The sequence below is a fragment of the Neofelis nebulosa genome, chromosome 2 (assembly GCF_028018385.1).
Source record: "Neofelis nebulosa isolate mNeoNeb1 chromosome 2, mNeoNeb1.pri, whole genome shotgun sequence".
NCBI classification, from domain to species: domain Eukaryota; kingdom Metazoa; phylum Chordata; class Mammalia; order Carnivora; family Felidae; genus Neofelis; species Neofelis nebulosa.
In genome coordinates this window covers 166,950,636-166,973,431 of record NC_080783.1, presented here as the reverse complement: position 1 = coordinate 166,973,431, position 22,796 = coordinate 166,950,636, and the positions used below count along the sequence as shown (strand labels likewise).

Here is a 22,796-nt window from a genome sequence, read left to right as displayed (position 1 = left end):
AGAAAAACTATCTTGATAATAGTTGTCTGTTGTCTTTTACTTTCTATCATCGTTTTATAATATTTATGTATATAATGCTGAAGAAATGATTTTTTGCTGGATATGAAAGATTGAACTAAATGGAGTCTTAAGCATTTGTAACTCCATATGTAGGTACTAAATAGAGATTTTAAGTGTATTTCCTACTGTGAAGTCATAGTCTAAAGGTCTGAAAGTCAGGCTCTATGTCCTGGGTATGTGGAGTCAGTATCATCTGGGAGCATTTTAGAGATGTCAACTCTCAGATCCTACCCCAGACCTACTGAATCAGAATCTGCATTTTAACAAGATCCCTAAATAATGTGTATGTACATTAAAATTTGAGACACACTGTTCTAGCATGTACCACTACTTAAGAATGCAACTACAAAATCATGGAATATAAGCAGTTTAAACAACACAATAAAGTATAATTTTTCCCCAAACTAGCATAACCAATTTACATTCAGCAGTATATAGAAGTTCCCTTTGATCCATATTCTCTTCAATGGTTGGTTACATTAGAAATCTTAAGTTTTGCCATTGTATTAGGTATAAAATTATACCTAATGGTATATGAATTTATATGAATATGAATTCATTTATATGAATATTAACAAGGTTGAGCACATTTTATGTTTACTGGCCATTTGTATTTCCTCTTCTGTTCATGTCTCTTAACTATTTTACTCATAATATTTTCATATTGATTTATATAAAAGTTCTTTATATATCCTATTATATATGCTTTGTCTATTACATATGTTGCAAATATCTTCTCCAAGTGTATGGCTTACCTTTTACTTTTTTAGTGTCTTTTGATAAACAGAAGTTCTCGTTTTGATGTAGTTAGTATTATAACTTTTTTATATACTTAGCATTTTTTTGTGCTTTAAGAAATTTTTCCTATTTTGAGGTAATAGAGTTTTCCTATATTTTCTTTTAAAAGTTTTTTGTTTATGAAGGGGTAGGTATCTAATTCCATTTTTATATGAACAATGATTATCCCAACACCATTTATAAGTTGTTTATCTTTCTGTAGAGATCTTCAAAGTCACTGTCTAGAGTTATTCTTGTCAGTATATAAACTCTGAGATTTCCATGCAACAGATTTATTGGGAAGTTCTCTCAGGGATAATTTCTTTGAAAGAAACAATAATGGGCAGAGATTTAAGTTGACTATGATGCAGTTACAACAGAAGGCTCAGCCCAACCTCCAAGAAGCTCTGGAGTTGAGATAGCCCTTTAGAATCCAGCCTCCAGGCAAGGAGGCCAGACATGTTATACCACCACCCCACCAACACCAATAAACTAGTGAAGCAAAATGACAGACTCAAACCAAACCATATCAAAATAAAACTAAATGTAAATGGTCTAAATATCACAATTAAAAGGCAGAAATTATAAGATGGATAAAAAAGCAAGACCCAACTATATGCTACCAACAAGAAATGTACTTTAAATACAGAGATACAAGTAGGTTAAATGTAAAAGGATGGAAAATGATTTAATAAACACAACAAACAAACATGGCTGGGGAAGAGAGAGAAAAACCAAGAAACAGACTCGTAACTATAGAGAACAAACTGATGGTTTCCAGAGAAGAGATGGGTAGGGGGATGGGTTAAATAGGTGATGGCTATTAAGGAGGGCACTTGTAATTAGCACCAGGTGTTGTATGTAAGTGTTGAATCACTAAATTCTATACCTGAAACTATGTTGACTAACTGAAATTTAAATAAAAACTTAATAAAAAGAAAAAATAAACCATGTTAAAACACTGGTTAAAAGAACGCTGAGGTGGTTACATTAATATCGGGCTAAGATTATTTCAGTGTTAATAATATTACCAGTTATGAATAAGGCCACTTTAAAATGATAAGAGAGTTGATGGGGCGCCTGGGTGGCGCAGTCGGTTAAGCGTCCGACTTCGGCCAGGTCACGATCTCGCGGTCCGTGAGTTCGAGCCCCGCGTCAGGCTCTGGGCTGATGGCTCGGAGCCTGGAGCCTGTTTCCGATTCTGTGTCTCCCTCTCTCTCTGCCCCTCCCCCGTTCATGCTCTGTCTCTCTCTGTCCCAAAAATAAATAAAAAACGTTGAAAAAAAAAATTAAAAAAAAAAAAAAATGATAAGAGAGTTGAATAATCAAGAGAACATAACAATCCTAAACATTTGTATCCTTAAGACAAAGCTTCAAGCTACATAAAGCAAAACCTGATAGAATTACAGTTAAAAAAAAAAGACAAATCCATAATTATGCCCAGACACTTCAGTGCCTCTCTGTTAATAATTGATGGAAGAGGTAGGCAGAAAATCAGCAAGGATATAGTCAACTTGGAGAACACCTTCAACCAACCTAACCTGATTGTCATTCATAGAACACTCCACCCAACAAGAGCAGAATACACATTTTTCTCAAGTGCACAGGGAACATTTATGTGTAAATGTCACATTCTGGGCTTCAATAAATTTAAAAGGGTTCAGTCTATTAATTTTTATTAAAAGTTTGTTCTCTGATCATGATGGAATTAAATTAGAAATCAATAAACAGAAAGATCCTTGAAAAACCCCAAATATTTAAAAACTAAATAACATGCTACTAAGTAGTCCATCAATCAAAAAAGAAATCAGAGAAATTACAAAGTATTCTGAATGGAATGAAAATGAAAATACAACATATTAGAATTTGTGGGATGCTGCCAAAGCAGTACTTAGAGAAAAAGTTATAGCAAAAATGCCTCCATCAAAAGAAGAAAAGTCATAAATAAATGATCCCAGATTCCACCTTAAGAAGCCAGAAAAGGAGGAGCAAATAAAACCGAAGCAGAAGAAAGAAAATAAAGATCAAAGTGGAAATCAGTTTTATAGAAAACAGAAAAACGATCGTGAAATTCAGAGAAATCAAAAGCTGGTTCTTTGAGATCAATAGCACTGAAAAACTTCTACCAGACTCAAGAAAAAAAGAAACACAAATTACCAACAGTAGCAATTAAAGAGGTGACATCACTACATATTTTAATATCTATTAAAGAATACTAAGGAATTATTATGATGCCACTAAGTTTAATAACTTAGATGAAATAAATTCTTTAAAAGACACAAATTATCAAAATGCACTCAAGAAGAAATAGATGATAATAATAATAATAATAATAATCCTATATCTAGTAAAAATTTGCATTTCTAGTTACAAGTTAAAAACCTTCCTAAAAGAAATTCCAGGCCCTGATAGTTTATTAATCCCATCAAACACATAATGAAGAAATAATACTAATTGTATACATATTCTTTCAAAAAAGTAAAGAGGGAATACTTTTCAACTCATTCTACAGAATTACCCTAATATCAAAACCAGACAAAGACATCACAAGAAAAGAAAACTGTAGATAGATATCCCTTATAAGCAAAGATGAAAACTGCTAAACAAAATTTAAGCCTATCAAATCCAACAGTACATTAAAAGTATAAATTACAATCAGGTGGAATTTATTTTAGAAATAAACATTTAAGAACCAATGTTATTCACCATATTAACAAACTTAAAAAGAAAAACTATATATCATCTCAATAGATGTAGAAAAAGCATTTGACAAAAACCTAGCATCTATTCCTGATAAAACTCTCAACAAACAGTAAAGTAATAGGATCTTCTCAATGTGATTAATTGTATCTATAAAAAAATCTCAGCTTACATCATACTTAATAGTAAAAGGACTGAACACTTTCTCCCTAAGATCAGAAACAAGAGAGGGATGTTTGTTTTCACCACCTCCATTCATCATTGTGCTGGAAGTTCAAGCCAGTACAAACAGGAAAGAAAAGGTAACCAGATTAGAAAAGAAGTAAACTATTTACACACTATATGATCATCTCAAATTCCTCACACCAAGGACATTTCTAGGATAACAAACTAGGATTTCTCAACCCAGCACCACTGATATTTTGGGCCAGTCCCTTCCCCTCCCCTTCCCCTTCTCCTTCTTTTCTTTCCCCTTCTTCTTCCCTTTCTCCTGCCCCTTCCCCCTCTCCTTTTTTTTCCCCAGTACCCCTTTTCTTCCTCTTCCCCTTCTCCCCCTTCTTCTGTGCAAAGGAGGGCAATAGTCGTCTTGTGCACTGTAGGATGTTTAGCAGTATCCCTGGCCTCTGCCTACTAGATGCCAATAGCATTCCTTCCCACGTCCCACCTCCTGTAGCTGCAACAACCAAAAATATCTCAAGACATTGTGAAATATACCCTGGTGATAAAATATTCCCCTCCCTGCCCACATTGAGAAGCACTGTTCTAGAATCAAGGTGAAATGTGGATTACAAGAATTTGAGAGTGAAGGCAGTTGGAATACAACAGCTGTGGAAAACATGAAATGCAGTAAAGGCCTGAACTACATTAGCAGTAGTAGGCTTGGACTAAAAGGACAATAATACTTAAATAGCATTTGGTTGATAGGGTAGAACAAAGTAGGAGCTCAAATTTTGGTTTGCATAATTAGATAGATGATGGTGTCACAAAAAAGATGATCATGTTACATATAAGGAAAAATATATAGGATATGCTTCCTTGTTTGTCATAGTTGCTGAGTTTTCTGATTCCAAAGTACTTCCAGATAAAAATAATTAGAAAAAGTAGAATTTCATTAACTGTGCTTTGATTTGATTCTCTTCCTGATAACCATGAACTTAACTATTCTTCCTAATCCTCATCATCATGAGAGTCACCACTCACATTGAAATAGTGGACTGTATGGTAGTTTCGGTTTCTATCAAAATGATAAAGCACTCAAGTTAAACTTGAAGTTGTAAAGAGAATCCTTCCACAGTTTCTCAGAAATACAGACCTTTCCTCTAGAAAGCAGATAAAGACACAGTACAGCCAACTGGAATGTGCCTCTCCACCTTAGTTTGGCAGCTATGTCTGTTTGTTTTATTTTTACCTACAAGGCACTATATTGATTAACATGCTAAACCTTTGTCTTGCTTTATGTCTTACTACATTTCAATTATTGGAAGTTGTCATTGGCAATAGTGAATAATGGATTGGAATAATTTACCTTAGGATGAAAAGCAAAACACATTCCAGGGGCCTGTCGAGATATCAGAGCTTCACCTTTCTTTTCTTTTTCCCCTCCTTTTTTGCTGCTGCTAGAAGTAGTTCGCTTCAAACGCATCAAATCTTTATTTAAAGAAGAAAACATATATCTTATTTAATACATGAAAAAGTATTGTATAATAATGTATGTCCCTCCTACAAATAATAGTATGAGTTCTGCCATCTTTTGCATGTGATTAGCTTAAAACTAGCAAATACCAATGAGAAAAACAATGAGCAAGTACAATATTTTTTCTTATGTAGCCAAACGAAAATTTGTCACCTCTTACTCATGGCTCACTAGGAATTTTAAGTCAGCACATAATAAGAGAAAGGTAATTTGATACGTATGTGTATTTGTATACATTCTTTTTACCATGACAGTCCAGTCCTTTCCGTATAACCCATTTGGAGATTCTTCCATCTGCTGATATAGAAACTAGTATTTCTCTTTTGTCATCCCCTGTTGTCCCTCGATCTTGTTCTATCCACTGTAGTTGCCATACAGGTCCCAAATGTTTTTGAGGTGATTCACTAAAACAGGGAAAAGCACTAAATATAGAATCATTGCCATAATTTTTAAAAGCACAGGAGTATAAGTCATAAGGACAGCTCCCTGGAGCACTGTGACCTACTTATGGGATGATGCTCCTATTGTTCACTTTCACTTTAGTAAAAGTATTTTGAAAAACAGGGAAAACAATCATTTTGTCACCTAATATTTTTGTTTTTTTTCATTTCTTATAAAAGGAAACTTTTACTACTTTTAATTATATTAATGCCATAAAAGAAATACAAAAGCAAATATTTTCTTTCTTTTCAAAATATACTTTCCCTTACTCTATTCATTTACTTTTTCCTAGATAAGTTGTGTTAATTTATTTTGGACACTTTGAAAATAAGTATCTTCATCTTTATAAGGATTTTTTTCATAGCTTAAGTAGATAAATTATTTAAGTCTTATTTAAGTAAACAATTACCTTACCTTTCTATATTTCAGGCTTGCCCATTGGCTTGATTCTCTCTATGGCTGATTTAACGTTTCTCTGAAGAATTAAAATCACTTCTCAGATTAGTGATTGTTTTCCTGTCAGGATAATAGGTTCCTCTGTTCCTAGTCCTTGATTTTCTAATGCAAACCTCCCAAAGCAATGGTTCTGAATCTTTTTAAAATCATAGATAACTTCGATTATTTGGTAAAACAAGCACAAAGGCCCATGCTTACAAAACTATGCAGATAATTTCAAATTTAAGCTTACAGACCCTGCTTTGATGCCTATTTTCAGCTCTAAGTTTATTCAAACACTAATATAAATATACTACTTCATTTTTGCCCCATTGGTATCTGTTCTATTATAAAAACCTAACAATACTCAATATCTTTCACTTTTAACTTTTTTTATTTTCTCAGTATGACTCATTCACTGATTGATTGATTTATTCTTATTCACTTACTATAATCCTGTTACATTCTCAATATTATGTGACATGCTGAGGATAAACAGGCAAGACTTAATCCTTGACTTCGAGTTGCTTACAGCCTCTTCAGAAAGATATATATATATATATATATATATATATATATATATATATATATAATACATATACAGCGTGATGAGTGCTATGATAACTAGACAAACGCACAAAAGAAAGGAATGGGAAGGCTTCTTGGAGGAGGTGGTGCCAAAGCAATAAAGGGTACAAACTTATAGTTAGAAGATGAACAAGTTCTAAAGATCTAATATACAGCATGATGTTCATAGTTAACAATACTGTACTATATACTCAAAATTTGCTAAGAGAATAGATCCAAAATGTTCTCACCACATATTAATTTTATTGTGGTAATCATTTCACAGTGTATACATATTAAATAATTACATTGTACCCCTTTTAAAAATCACATTGTAGAACCTAAATATATACAATTTTTATTTGTCAATTGTACCTCAATGAAGCTGGGGAAATTTTTGATTTTCTTTTAAAAGAATAAACAAACTGTAGGGGCACCTGATTGGCTCAGTCGGTTAAGCGTCCGACTTCGGCTCAGGTTATGATCTCACGGTTCATGAGTACAAGCCCCGCGTCAGGCTCGGGGCTGACAGCTTGGAGCCTGGAACCCACTTCAGATTCTGTGTCTCCCTCTGTCTGCCCCTCCGCTGCTTGCACTCTGTCTCTCGCATTGTCTCAAAAATAAATAAACATTAAAAAAAATTTTTTTTAAGAATAAACAAACTGTCAAGGAAGGTTGGTGAGGTGGGCAGAGAACATACAGATTTTAGGATAGAGTATTTCAGCTAGAGAGGAATTATTAAGTGAAAAATAATGGTATCACTCTCAAAACATAAACATTCACTCAAAATTAGATAACATTAGATTAAATTTTTACTTCTCCCTAAAAAAAGCACATATTATATGTTTATCTGATTCTTGGATTCTCACCTACTATCCAGAACAGGAACATTACTGTTGCTCTGTACATTATAAATTGCAATGGTACCATTGTGATAGCCAACTGCTAAAAGATTAGGTGCTCCAATGGAGAAATCCACAGCAGTAACTCCATATGGACTCTGATAAATACGTTCTGGCCACTGAATAAAAAAATAATTGTATTACATTTTAAACTGGGTTTTGCAGGCCACAGTAAGATAGGGTATAATGGTGACTTAAGACAAGTCTGGGGGCAGTGGAAATGTAAGAAGGGCTAGTCTACATTAAGTTACTCTTCTCTTCCTAACTTCCAGTATAGATGAAAACAAAATGTCAATTAGTCATTCCCTTTCCTTTGATGAATTCTCAGGACTCAATAATTTTAAGAAATACAGCATGGCCTTCTCCAATAATTATCATATTTTGGTAATCTTTCAGTAGGATTTTCATGATCATCATAGATTTACTTTCTTTAAGAAACAAATAATGGTCTCCAATCAAATTATCTAGCAATGTTCCTATCTTCCAGTATCTGTTTCATAGGCTTGCATTATCTAGACATTTCTGAACAGTGTAAAGAAGAAGCCACAAAAAAAAACTCTGTACAGTAGTCTTTTTGACAACTCTGTGAAGAGTTTTATTGTTTTGCTTTGCTTAAAGTCTAATCTAAATCCTTTCTTGCTTCTAACAGTCTGTATGGAAAAGAAGACAACTTACCAATGATGGATCCTATATCAATACTTACACATGTTTAAAATTGCTTCTACTTTCCTTTTTTTTAATTCTACATAAACCCAGCTTCCTAATAGACTGGGATTATTTATAAAAGCTCCAATCATTTTTTATTTTGCTTTCCTGATCCTTTTCTAAGTTTTCCACTTCACAATTCAGTTAGGAATTAAAACTAAATGTAAAGCTGCAAAATAACAGACTGACTAAAACTGTTTAACAAAAAAAAACCATGACTGATTCTTATTATTCTCCATGAAAAATTCTTGCTAATAACATGGTCATTCATATTCATCCATTTTGTATGTATTCAAGCCAGCAGAAATCTATCTTATGAGGTGATGAGATATTTATACATTAAGAAACAATTCAGTATTAGCTGAAACATATAATTTTCAAAGGATTTTCACTCTCAAATTTGCTCTTCTTTCTGATAAAAAATAATGGTTCAACTCTGGATCATAAGATCTAATAGCACATAGTAAATGCTCAATAAATATTTATTAAATGAATTTACTTTATCTTATATCAACAAGAATAAATTTTAATACTTATAGATTTAAACCAAAGAAAATAAAGTCTTCCTCGATAATTTTTTGACTTTGTTTAATTATCACACACAACTATCTACTTTATGAGAATTATGTCAATATTTAATTAACTAAAAATGGGTTTATTCCTACTGGGGTTACCATAGGATTCTTTATTGACCAGCAGCAAGCCAATCCTCTTTTTTGCTCTCTAAATCCAAAGTGCCCATAGCCAACAGCCAAAAGGTCCTGAAAATCAGAAAAATATGTTTAAAATAAGAGAGGGTAGCATAAAAACATTGGAAAATATATAAAGACACATTTTAATGAACTGTGTTAAGAATAGAAAGACATTTCTATTGAGAAAAAATACCAGTATACTATTTATTTTTACTTTACACCTCCATCTTCCTAAGCAAAATAATAATCATATTTTCAGACTGATGAATAACTAAAAAGAACCAATTGCTGAAAAGTTCTTTTATATATTGAGTTAATCTTCCAAGATTATATTACTACATTATGGGTTTCTGAGAATGACCTAATTATTTCAAATATAAAGACAAAGTGCCATGAACTGAATTGTGTCTCCTCCCCTAAAATTCATGGGTTGAAGTCCTAATCCCCAGTGTGATTATATTTGAAGAAAGGGCTTTTAGGAGGTAATGAAGACTAAATGAGGTCATGAGGGTCATAATGTTAATCCAATAGGATTGGTGGCTTCATAAAAAGAGGAAGAGACACCAGAGCTCTCTCTCTCTCCACCATGTGAGAATGCAGCAAGAAGGTGGCCATCTGCAAGATAGGAAGAGAGCCTTCACCAGTAATGAAATCAGCCAGCACAATGATCCTAAACTTCCTGGCCTCCAGGAAATAAATTTCTGATTTCTAATCCAGCCAGTCGATGGTATCTTGTCATGGCACCCCAAACGGATTAATAAAGCATTTCAAGATATGCTTATACAAGTGCATAAAGACAAAAGTTTAATGATTGACCAAACCCAACCTCTTCTTTGTAATCAGAATACCTTTATCAAAAATATATTATATATTTTTGCCATAACCCTACTTTCAAGCCAACTTCACCTCTTTATAATTTCCTCTGCCTTAAACCACTCTTCACCACTATTCCTTCTACACTGACATGAACAAACTTCTATTCATCGCTTCAAGACTCAGCATAGGCACCACTTCCTCTAAAAAGCATTCATGAGCCTCTCTTATGTATTCCCACAATACTATTTATTTTCCTTATTAAAACACAGAGAGAACTATTATATAGGCAGGGTCTATGTGTGACTAAATTACTACTGTTTCTCTAGTGCCTTATTAGAGTTCCTGGCATAGTCAATGTTCAATAAGTATTTGTAGAATGAATTAATAAATATAATAGATGCCATTTGTCATATTTTTTTAGCTTTGTTAACAATTATTTAAATTTAATCTCAATAACAATATATTAACTTTTAAAATGCTGGTATATTCAGTTTCTAAAAATGATTCACCTGTCTTTATTACACATTTATTATTGATTTATTGAGTATCACTTACCTTACATGGGGTTTCCAAATATAGTTTATAAAAACCAATCCGTACTAAAAGTATTTTATTTTATTAAAAATAATATACATAATTTAAATAACACATTACTTAGGTTTCTATAAGAATGATGATAGACTTTGTTTTTTTAAAAACCGTAACCACTAGCATATTTGCACATAGCACCTTATAAGGTGTGGCAGTAAAATAAAAAGGCTAATTCTTAAACTTACATTATACAATACAATCTTAATATACCAATTCATTTTGACCACTTTAAAAATACACTAAATATTTATTCCAAAGGTATTGTTATTACACAAAAGGGTTTTAGAATCCCTAATTGAGAATCATGTCTTCAGAAGCAGTTTATAAACTCAAGGAGAAAATAAGTCTTGTTACTCTATAATCATCTCTCTTTTAAAGCAAACATACCATTCTCCAACTTGATGATTCATATAATTTGGCTCAAGATGATTTTTGGCAGTGCAGTAATTAAGAGCAAGAACTCTGGATTCAGATGTTAAGAGTTTGAATTCTAGCTGTTTCACTTACTAGAGTTGTGTTACTCTGGGAATTTAAGAGATGTGTAACTTTGGGCAAGTTATTTATCCCTTTTGTACTTCAGTTTTCTTGTCAACATAATGGGGAAAATAGTACCTAACTCAGAGTTACCGTGTTAATACAAGTAAAATGCTTACAGTATCGCCTGGTACATAGTAAGTACTATTTAAGTATTGCTGTTAAGCACTCTCAACAATAGCCAAATTATGGAAAGAGCCTAAATGTCCATCAACTGATGAATGGATAAAAAAATTGTGGTTTATATACACAATGGAGTACTACGTGGCAATGAGAAAGAATGAAATATGGCACTTTGTAGCAACATGGATGGAACTGGAGAGTGTGATGCTAAGTGAAATAAGCCATACAGAGAAAGACAGATACCATATGGTTTCACTCTTATGTGGATCCTGAGAAACGTAACAGAAACCCATGGGGGAGGGGAAGGAAGAAAAAAAAAGAGGTTAGAGTGGGAGAGAGCCAAAGCATAAGAGACTCTTAAAAACTGAGAACAAACTGAGGGGTGATGGGGGGTGGGAGGGAGGGAAGGGTGGGTGATGGGTATTGAGGAGAGCACCTTTTGGGATGAGCACTGGGTGTTGTATGGAAACCAATTTGACAATAAACTTCATAAAAAAAATAATAATAAAAAATAAATTAAAAATAATTTAAAAAAAAGTATTTGCTATTACTGGTAGTAATAATATTTTAAGAAATCTCAAAATTATCTTGTATATTTTCAGGTCACTAGATTAAGTATATATTTGTGAATATGATTACTTTAAGAAGAATATTAATTTGGGTACATGAGCTTGATATATCTGAAAATAAATCAATTAGATGTTATCTTCTGGTTCACTTTTCAGTATCTGATATGGATTCAGAGAATACTGTGTCCCAAGTACATCTCCTAAAATTAAAATGATGACATTTCATATTAAAGGAGAAAAAATTATTTTGTAACTATTATCATTTTCTACTTTTTGAAACATGAACTTGTTGTAGAGGTATGTTAAAAACTCCACTTTATGTCAAATAAAATCCCTTGCCTAATGTCTGAGAAAACAAACAACTAGTACTTGACAGTCATCCTTATATACTAAAGACAGAATTGTTAAAATGTTCAATAACTTACAGGATTTGTTCTATTCCAGGCAAGGCTGCTCACATTAAGGCCTTTGGTTAAGTCACAGGAAAAGGACCAAAGTCGTTCTAAATTGGCTGGTATTGTTGATTGTCCTGTACTTATTTCTATTTCTTCTTCCTCTTCCTTCTGACCTTCTTCCTCTGTCTTTTCAAGTTTTTCACCTTCTTGAAAGTCTTCAGGTTTTTCAGGTTCTGGTTCTAAAATTAAATCAAATGAAGAGATTATTGTCCTCCATTCCTACAAGAGCCTTCCAAAGGGCCCAAACAGCATCTCTCCCTCTGAGACACTTAAAGCACCACTGGATCTGCTGGATGATATGGCCCAAGTGACAGGGCATTCTGAATGACTACCTGGGCCTCTTGTAGAATCTTCTGCTCTCCTGGGCTTACTCAAAGCTAGCCTTTTTTCAGATCACTTAGTGAATAAGCCAAAGTAGCACATCCAAATGAGGAATATGTTGTCGCCAAAGAACAAGGAGGTCTACTAGGCATGGTACCTTTTTTGGTTATAAGAGGGGCCAGAAGAAACAACTTATCCTTAACCTTTGGAAATTTCACTGAGGTGGAAAGCCCCTGAAATTTTATCAGAGGTGCCTGGGAGGCTCAGTCGGTCAAGCGTCCGACTTCGGCTCAGGCCATGATCTCGCGGTCCATGAGTTTGAGCCCCGCATCAGGCTCTGTGTTGACAGCTCAGTCTGGAGCCTGCTTCAGATTCTGTATCTCACTCCCTCTTTGCCCCTCTCCTGCTCATGCTCTCTCTCTCTCAAAAATAAATAAACTTTAAAAAATTAAAAAAATTTTTTATCAGATTTATTTCTCACCCTCTGGGATGCAAATGTCTTACTAATAAGTCTACTTCTTATTCACCAGGTCTAATCAGCATAATGTCATCAATGCAATGGACCAGTGTGATGTCTTGTTGAAGGAAAAATTCCCTGAAGACTAAATTAGGACATAAAACTAAAGAGCTGATATACCCCTATAGGACAGTGAGGGTGTATTGCTGGCCTGGCCAGCTGAAAGCAAATGGCTTCCAGTGGGTTTTATCAACAGGTACTGAAGAAAAAAGAAAGCATTTTCTGTGTCAATAGTCACATACCAGGTACCAGGTGGTGTGTTAATTTGCGCTGCCAAGTTAACATCTGGAACAGCAACTGCAATTGGAGTCACCACCTGGTTAAGTTTACAATAATCAACCATTATTCCCCAAGATCCTGCGTTTTCTATGCAAGCCAAACAGATGAGCTGAATGGGGGAGGTGATGGGAGTCAATACTTCTGCATCTTTCAAGCCCTCGATGGTAGCATTAATCCCTACAGTCCCTCCAGAAACATAGTATTGCTTCGGTTTACTATTTTCATAGGTAGCAGAAGCTCTAGTGGCTTCTACTTATCCATTTCCTACCAGAATAGCCTCCATTACATAGGTCAAGGATCAAGTGTAGGGCTTCTGCCAGTTGCTAAATATTTCTATTCCAAAGTATACATTCTGGAACAGCGGAAATAACTACAAGATGAGTTAAGTTACCCACTGGACCCACTGTGAGATGGACCTGAGCTAAAATTCCGTTGGTCACCTGACTCCTATAAGTCCTTTCCGGCTAACAAACCATAGTGATGTTTTGGGACTCATGAAGTTAGTATCTGTCCAGAGCTAGTGTCCAGTAATCCCTGAAATTTATGATTATTTCCTGTTCCCCACTACACAGTCACTCTTGGAAAAGGCTGTAGGTCCCTCTGGGGAAGGCTGAGAGAAATTTTAACAGTATACATTTTTGGTAGTGTAGTGAAATATTTTCTCAAAGAGACGCAGCCTCCCCTTTATCCAAGGAGTTCTGGGTCTGCAAATTGACTCAAGCCTAGAAATTGCTTAAAGGGCTATGACTTTTCTTTTGTAAAGAAAAGACTCTTCTGTTTATACAGATTAAGTAAGAATTTAGGAGGAGACTACATTTTATGGGCTGATTTATCTCCCCAAAATTCATACATTGGAAGGCCTAATCCCCAGTACCTTAGAATGTAATGGGTTTGTAGACAAAGGCTTTAAAGAGGTGATTAAGTTAAAACAAGGCCACTATTCTGGGTCCTAATCAAATATGACTGCTATCCTTATAATAAGAGGACATTTAGATACACCGAGAGACACAGGGAAGGCACAAGCACAGATAAAAAAAACCTAGTGATGAGACCGCAAGAAGGTAGTCATCTGCAAGCCTAAAAGAGAGGCCTCAGAGGAAACCCCAACTGTACTGACACCTTCAGCTCAGACTTCCAGTCTCCAGAACTATGGGGAAGTAAATTTCTGTTGTTCAAGCACCCAGTTTGTGGTATTTTGTTATGGCAGTCCTAGCAAACCAATACAGCACCTACCTATTTCTCTTCTAAGGATATGATGATCAGCTAGCCAATGCCATGGATCTCTGTGAGTCAGACTGTTCTGATTACTGCTCTTTACCCTACAGTAACCATGCCCACCGTTTCATTGGTGATTAACTGCTGCCACTTATCCCCTGCCACTCAGAATCTAATTGTTTAAGGATCTCAGTTGACTAGCAGTAGTTCCCACTACAATTTCTGACCTACAGAGAAAAGTGAGCAAAGAATTCTTCAAGGACATTGGGGCACCCAGCCAATTTATTTTTCACAATTGTGCTAAAAGGTGTATTATCCGGACACTTCTATAGTGGATAAGCAGGTCATCATGATAAATCCACCCTAACATTCCAATGTCCCAAAGCCTTTGGATACCTTTCTCTATAGTGTACCAAAGCAGTTCTAACATTTCAACTTTATTTAGTGAAAACCACATTTTGTCATTCTGGGGCCAGGACTGAAGCCCCTGCCTCTGCCCCAGGCCAACATATGTACAAAACTGTAAATGCATTTTCTTTTCCTTATGAATTCTTTTAATAACATTTTCTTTTCTCTAGCTTATTTTATTGTAAGAATATAGTACATAATACATATAATATAAAAATGTGTGTTAATTGACTTTATGCTGTAAGTAAGGCTTCTGGTCAATAGTAGTTTATTTGTAGTTAATTTGGGGGGAATCAAAAGTTGTACTTGGAGTTTCGACTGTGCCAGGGTCATCACCCCTAAGCCCTGCCTTGTTCAAGGGTCAACCGTACTTACCATATGAACCCACTTATATGATATACCAAAACAGTCAATCTCTGGTGAGAAAAGTCAGGTTAATACCTGTTTATGGGGGGTAAGGTTTAACTGAAAAATAGCACAAGGGAAATCTTAGGGTTTGTAATTTATTCTACAAAATGGGAAGATACTGAAGGTTTTTTAAGAGTTAAATGCCATGTTCAAACTTGTGTATGGGATACCTCAGCACACCAGGATAGTAAAGTGGAAAGAGAAATGGAATGAGATCAGGCCTTGGTTGAATGCCTAGCTTTGTCATGGACTCTAAACTTAGAAAGTTTCTGTACTCTTCATCTTCTTCATTCAAAAATTGAAGGGTTGAATTCATCTCTAAAATCTTTCAAAATATTCTGTGAACATATGAGATGGGATTTGTAGCAATAAGAACAGGAAGAATGCCCCTGTAATAAAATTAGGGATAGGTAATAAGCACCAGAACCTGGAAAGTGTCAATGGCAATGGAAAGGGGATTAAATATGAGAAAACAATTCAGTACAAGGGCAAGGAAGAGAAAAGAGCCATGGAAGCTTTTGTAGATTTTAATCTAAGGGGTGACCTCTTTTTTGTGCGCTCTGTAGTTTGAATTCTACTGTTATTTGGATGTTTAACGCTAAAAGGTATATAAATATGTCTTTTGATAAGTGATGATCCAGTCTGGAGGTTACATTTAAAAATGGTAACGTCATTCAATTCTTTTGATTATTTGAGCTTGTCTAAATGTGATTTTTCAAAATACCTTTTAAAATAGGAAGCTGACGATAAGCTGCAAGTTTTGGTTGAAATATATTTTCCATTAGAACTCGTTCCATAAAAAATAAATCCTGATGAAACTTGTCAGATTTCAATATTGTCTCTGAGTGGTCTACTTCATCATCATGGACTTTAGTCAAAATTACATTTTCTATATCCATTAAAGAACTAGCTTCACTATCTGTAAAATACAAACATGATGCAAAGATAAAATAATTTATGCAGTATTAGATGATTCCTGCAAAGGATTTTAAAATGACATTTTGCCATTACTGTTTGTTTTCCTCCAATATTCAACAACTTCAATAAACATTTATTGAATATCTTTTATCTACCAAGCACATGAAAAATATACACATATTATTTCATTTTGGAATTCTTAACCATTCAAAAATGCACTATTTATCAGAAGATAAGCAATGATAACCTCATAGGTAATTTATATCTCTATACCTTGTTCTTCAAATTTAAACAAGATTATTAGCCTTCAGATGAAGGTCTGACTGGATTACCGTTTTATAGAAATACCATACGATTGTGTTAATTTTTTGTTGATGCTACAACAAACTACCCAAAACTTAGTAGGTTAAAATCACACAAATTTATTATTTTAAGAGTTCAGTCAGTTAGAGGTCTGACCCAGGTCTCACTGGGATACAACCAAAAAGTTAAGAGGGTTATGTTTCTTTCTGGAGGCTCTAGAGACTTATCTTTTTCAGCTTCTACAAGCCACCCAAAACCCTTCCTCCATCTTGAAAGACAACATCACTGCATCTCTCTGATCTTCTTCTGTCATTACATCTCTCCATGACCACAGCGCAGAAAGGTCTCTACTTTTAAGTAGCCATATGATTAACTACTCTCTCATTCTACTAACAGAAACCACAACAAAGACTCTTGGCCACATTTCCCCTTCATTCTTTCTGCCTCCTGACCAACTCTGGTACTTCTCTGTGTAGCTCACAGTGTAGAATGTTCCTTCCTCTTGAGATCTGTGAATATAACAAGCTATCATTTCAATGGCAATAGTGTTCTGATCTGTTGGCCTTGCCATGCCTAAAAAATAATACATTTCGGGGCACCTGGGTGGCTCAGTCGGTTAAGCGGCCGACTTCAGCTCAGGTCACGATCTCGCGGTCCGTGGGTTCGAGCCCCGCGTCAGGCTCTGGGCTGATGGCTCAGAGCCTGGAGCCTGCTTCCGATTCTGTGTCTCCCTCTCTCTCTGACCCTCCCCTGTTCATGCTCTGTCTCTCTCTGTATCAAAAATAAATAAACGTTAAAAAAAATTTTTTTAAATAATAATAATAAAGTTCACATTAAAAAAAAAATATTGTCTATTGGGATGCCTGGGTGGCCCAGTTGGTTAAGCATCCAGCTCTTGATTTCAGCTCAGGTCATGACCTCATGGTTCATGGGTTTGAGCCCCATGTTGGGCCTTGCATTATCAGTGTAGATTCTCAATCTCTATTCTTCTCTTTCAGCCCCTCCCCTGCTCATGCTCTCTCTCTAAAATAAATAAACATTAAAAAATTTTTTTAAATATTGTCTACAAGCCGAATTTAAATGTAAAGACACAGATAGATTAAAAAGATAGAATTAAAAAGATATGTTAACACTATCAAAAGAAGACAGAGTAGCTATATTTAATTTCAGACAAAGTAGACTGTAGAACAAGGAAAATTATCAGCAATAAAGTGAAGCATTGCACAATAATAAAGAAATCAATTCTCCAAGAAGACACAGCAAGCCTAATCATTTATGTAGCAAAAAATCAAGACTACAAATCTGTAAGGCAAAAACTAATAAAATTGCAAGGAGAATTAGACACATCCACTATTATAATTGGAAACTTTTAACACTTTTTAAACAGAATACACACTATTCTCAAGTTCACTTGGAATGCTCACCAAGATAGAACACATTCTGGGGCGCAAAGCACACCTAAACAAATTTAAAAGAATAGAAATAATAAAAAATGTGCTCTCAGACCACAGTGGAATTAAACTAGAATTTAATAACAGAAGGATAGCTGGATAATCCCAAAATATTTGGAAATTTAAAAAACATATATAAATAAAAAATAGGTCAAAGAAGAAGTTCCAAATAAAGTTTTAAATTTTTTAAATATTTGAACTAAATTAAAATAAAACTAAAACTTATCAAAACTTGTGAAATGCAGCAAAAAGAATGCTTGAGGGAAATTTATAGCATTGAATGCATATACTAAAAAGAAGAAAATCTAAAAATTAGTAATCTAAGCTTCCATCTCAGGGCACTAGAGTAAGGAGAGCAACATAAGCCTAAAGTAAGCAGGAAACAAATATATATATAAAATATATAATATATAATATATATTAAATATGTAATAAATATATATTAATAATATATATATTAAAGCATAAATCAATAAAATTGAAAACAGGAAATCATCAGAAACAATCAATGAAATTAAAAGTTGTTTCTTTGAAAATATTGATAAAATTCATAATCATCAGCCAGGCTAAACAAGAAAAAAAATAAAACATCTAAATTGTCAGTATGAGCAACAGCAAAGGTGTCATCACTACCGATCCCATAGCCCAAAAGAATAATAAATACTGTGAATAACTCTTATGTCCACAGATTTGATAACTTAGACGAAACAGAGCAATTCCTTCAAAGACATAAACTGCCAAAACTCACACAAACAGAAATAGGTAATCTGAATAGGCCTCTATCTGTAAAGAAATTGAATAGATAATTAATAATTTTTCTAAATAGAAAGCATCAGGCCCAGATGGTTTTACTGGTGAATTATATTAAACATTTAAGGATGTTTATACAATCAGAAAATAAGTAGAGAGAACACTTCCCAATTCACTTTGTTAGACTGACATTACTCTAATATGAATACCAGATGAAAACATTACAAGAAAAGGAGAATTACAGAAAAATATTGTTTATGAAAGCAACACAAAGATCCTCCAACAAAATATTAGCAAATCAAATCTAATAGTGTACAAGAAGACTTATACGACAAAGTGGGGTTTGTTCCAGGTATGCAAAGCTAGTGCAACACTTAAAAACCAATCAATATAATTCACCAGATCCACAAGCTAAAGAAGAAAAATCACACTTGATTCAGAAAAATCTTTTGACAAAATTCAACAGTCATTTATGACTAAAAAAAAAAAAAACCCAGGAGAATAAGAACAAATATGAATTTCCTCAACTTGATTTTTAAAAAACCTATGAAAAACCTATAACGAACATCATATTTAATGGTGAAAACCCAAAAATTTCTCCACTAAGGTGAGAAACAAGGCTAGGATATTCCTTATCACCTTTATCCAACATCATACTAGAAGTCCTAGTCCTACAATAAGTCAGAGAAGAGAAATAAAAATTATACAAATTTGAAAGGAAAAAAACACTTTGTAGATGACATGAATGTTTGTGTAGAAAATCCCCATAAATTGTGAAAAAATATAAAATTCTCCAATTATAATAAAAATTAGAGCAAGGTTGCAGTAAACACCATTAACATACAAAAATCAATGGCTTACCTATAAACCAGTGATGAACAACTGAGAACTGAAATAGGGGCACCTGGGTGGCTCAGTCAATTAGGTGTCCGACTCTTGGTTTCAGCTCAGGTCATGATCTCACAGTTCATGAATTCAAGCCCCACATCAGCCTCTGTGCTGACAGTGTGGAGTCTGCCTGGGATTCTCTCTCTCCCCCTCTCTCTCTGCCCCTCTTACATGCTCTCTCTCTCTCTCAATCAATCAATCAATCAATAAACTTACAAAAAAGAAAATTGAAATAAAAACCATAATACTATTTATATTGGCACTAAAAAGTTAAATGCTTAAGTTATAAATCTAACAAAATACATACAAGATCTACATGAGGAAATTACAAAACTCTGACGAAAGAAATCAAAGATCGAAACAAATTTTCAAGGATAGGAAGTCTCCATATTGTTAAAATGCCAATGTTTTATAATTTGATATATAGCTTCAGTGCAATCCCAGTCAAAAAATCCCACCAAGTTATTTTATTGACATTGACAAACTGATTCTCAAGTTTTTATGGAGAGGCAAAAGAACAAGAATAGCTAACACGATGCTGAAGAAGAATAAGACTGACACTACCCAATTTTAAGAATTACTATAGAACTACAGTTAATCAAGACAATGGGATATTGGTGAAAGAATAGATAAATTGATCAGTGTAACAGAATAGAGCTCAGAAACAGACCCACACAAATACATTCAACAGATATTTGACAAAGGAGCAAGAAAACTCAAGGGAGTCTTCAACAAATGAACAACTGGTCATCCATATGTTTAAAAAATGCAAACACAGAATTTATGCCTTTCACAAAAACTAACTGAAATGAACCTCAATATAAAATACAAAACTAGGGGTGCCTGGGTGGCTCAGTCGGTTGGGCGTCCGACTTCAGCTCAGGTCATGATCTCGTAGTCCGTGAGTTGGAGCCCCGTGTCGGGCTCTGTGCTGACCGCTCAGAGCCTGGAGCCTGTTTCGGATTCTGTGTCTCCCTCTCTCTGACCCTCCCCCATTCATGCTCTGTCTCTCTCTGTCTCAAAAATAAATAAACGTTAAAAAAAATAAATAAAATAAAATAAAATAAAATACAAAACTATACATTTTTCTGAGACAACATAGAAAACCCAGGTGACCTTGGGTTTGGTGATAAATCTTTGGATACAATACCAAAAGCACAATTTGAAAAAGAAAAAAAATGTTAAATTGAACTTTATTAAATTAAAGGATTAAATATGAAGGACCAAGAAAATGAAGAGACAAGCCTCAAAATGGGAGAAAATTTTGCAAAATACTTACCTGATAAAGAACTTAATTTATCATAATTCATAAAATACAACAGTAAGAAACAGTCCCATTTAAAAAATAACATAAAATTCAATTAGACCCTTCACTAAAGAAGATATAAATCTACCAATAAATATATGAAAAACTGTTCAACATCACATGTCATTAGGGAATTGCAAATTAAAGCAATAATGAGATGGGGTGCCTAGGTGGCTCAGTCAGTTAAGTCTCTGACTCTTGATTTTCGCTCATGTTATGATCCCACCATTAGTGAGACTGAGCCCCATGTTAGGCTCTGCACTATTAGTACAGTGCCTGCTTGGGATTCTCTCTCTCCCTCTCTCTCTGCCTCTCCTCTACTGGTATGCTCTCTCTCTCTCTCTTTCTCTCTCTCAAAATAAATAAATAAACATTAAAAGAAACAATAATGAGATACCACTACACATCTATTAGAACAGCTAAAAAGTTTTAAAAATAAATAGTATCAGGGGCACCAGGTGGCTCAGTCGGTGAAGTGTCCAACTTTGGCTCAGGTCATGATCTTATGGTTCATGGGTTTGAGCCCCACATCGGGCTCTGTGCTGATAGCTCAGAGCCTGGAGCCTGCTTCTGATTCTGTGTCTCCCTCTCTCTGCCTCTCCCCTGTTCATTCTCTCTCTCTCTCTCTCTCTCAAAAATAAATAAACATTTAAAAAAAATTTTTAAAGTAAACAGTATCAAATACTGATAGAATGAGGAGCAACAGAAGCATTCACTTGTGTTGCTGGTGGTAATACAAAATGGTACAACCGCTTTGGAAAACAGTTTCATAGTTTCTTAAGAGTCTTAAGCATACCCTTACTATATGACCCAGCAACCGTACTCCTAGGTATTTACCCATATGAGGTGAAAAGTTATGCCCACACAAAAACCTACACAGGAATTTTCATAGCAGCTTTGTTCACAGTCACCAAAAACTAGAAGCAACAAAGAAATCCTTCAATAAATAAATAAACACATTGTGGTACATCCATATAATTTAATATTTTCTAGTGAAAAATAAATGAGCTGTCAAGTCATGAGTCAGCACACAGGAGCCTTAAATGTATATTGTTTAGTGAAAGAAGCTAGTGTGAAAAAGCTACATATTGTATGATTGCAACTATATGACATTTTGGAAAAGACAAAACTATAGACAAAATAAAAAGATCAGCGATGGTCAGAGGAATGGAGAAGGAATGATGACTAGGTGGAGCACAGGGGATATTTAGGTCAATGAAACTATTCTATATGAAACTGTAATGACCGATACATATTGCATTTGACAAAACTCATAGAAGTGTATAACACAAGGAGTGAACCTTGATGTAAATTATGGATTTCAGTTAATAATAATGTATCAATATTGATTCATCAATTGTAACAAACATACCACACTATTGCCAGATGTTAGGAATAGGGGAAACTGCACCAAGGGCTGGGGGAGGGATGAAGGAAGAAATTAGAAGGATCTCTCAGTACTCTCTACTCAATTTTTCTCTAACTCTAAACCTGTGCTTCAAATGTCTATTACGTTTTCAAAATCTAAAGCTCTCTTAAAAAAAAAAATGGGGCGCCTTGGTGGATGGGTCAGTTAAGCGTCTGACTTCAGCTCAGGTCATGATCTGGCAGTCCATGAGTTCGAGCCCCACATCAGGGCTCTGTGCTGACAGCTCAGAGCCTGGAACCTGCTTCAGATTCTGTGTCTCCCTCTCTCTCTGCCCCTCTTCTGCTCATGCTCTGTCTCTCTCTCTCTCTCTCTCTCTCAAAAATAAATAAACATTTAAAAAAAAATTTTTTTTAAAGAGCTCATGAGAGAAAATAATTTCTCCTTGTGAACTGAGCTAGGGTCTTACACATTCAAAAATGAAAATCATGGCCCTTTTTCCCTCAAACGTAATGGCTAACATACAACCTGTACATTCAAAGTTTAAATAGAATAGAAACACTTCTTAAACCAAATATGGGCCATATTTAACTTTTTTTCTATGTA

General features: G+C 34.5%; 1 protein-coding gene across 1 annotated transcript in view; it reads right to left on the bottom strand.

The window, feature by feature from the left end:
• Positions 1-22,796, bottom strand: part of DNAI4 (dynein axonemal intermediate chain 4) — an 84,044-nt gene that overhangs the window by 15,691 nt on the left and 45,557 nt on the right. The window contains 6 exon segments of the mRNA XM_058717039.1: positions 5,063-5,184; positions 5,477-5,634; positions 7,543-7,694; positions 8,955-9,041; positions 12,031-12,239; positions 15,933-16,127. Of these exon segments, the coding sequence (XP_058573022.1) occupies positions 5,063-5,184; positions 5,477-5,634; positions 7,543-7,694; positions 8,955-9,041; positions 12,031-12,239; positions 15,933-16,127 (923 nt within the window).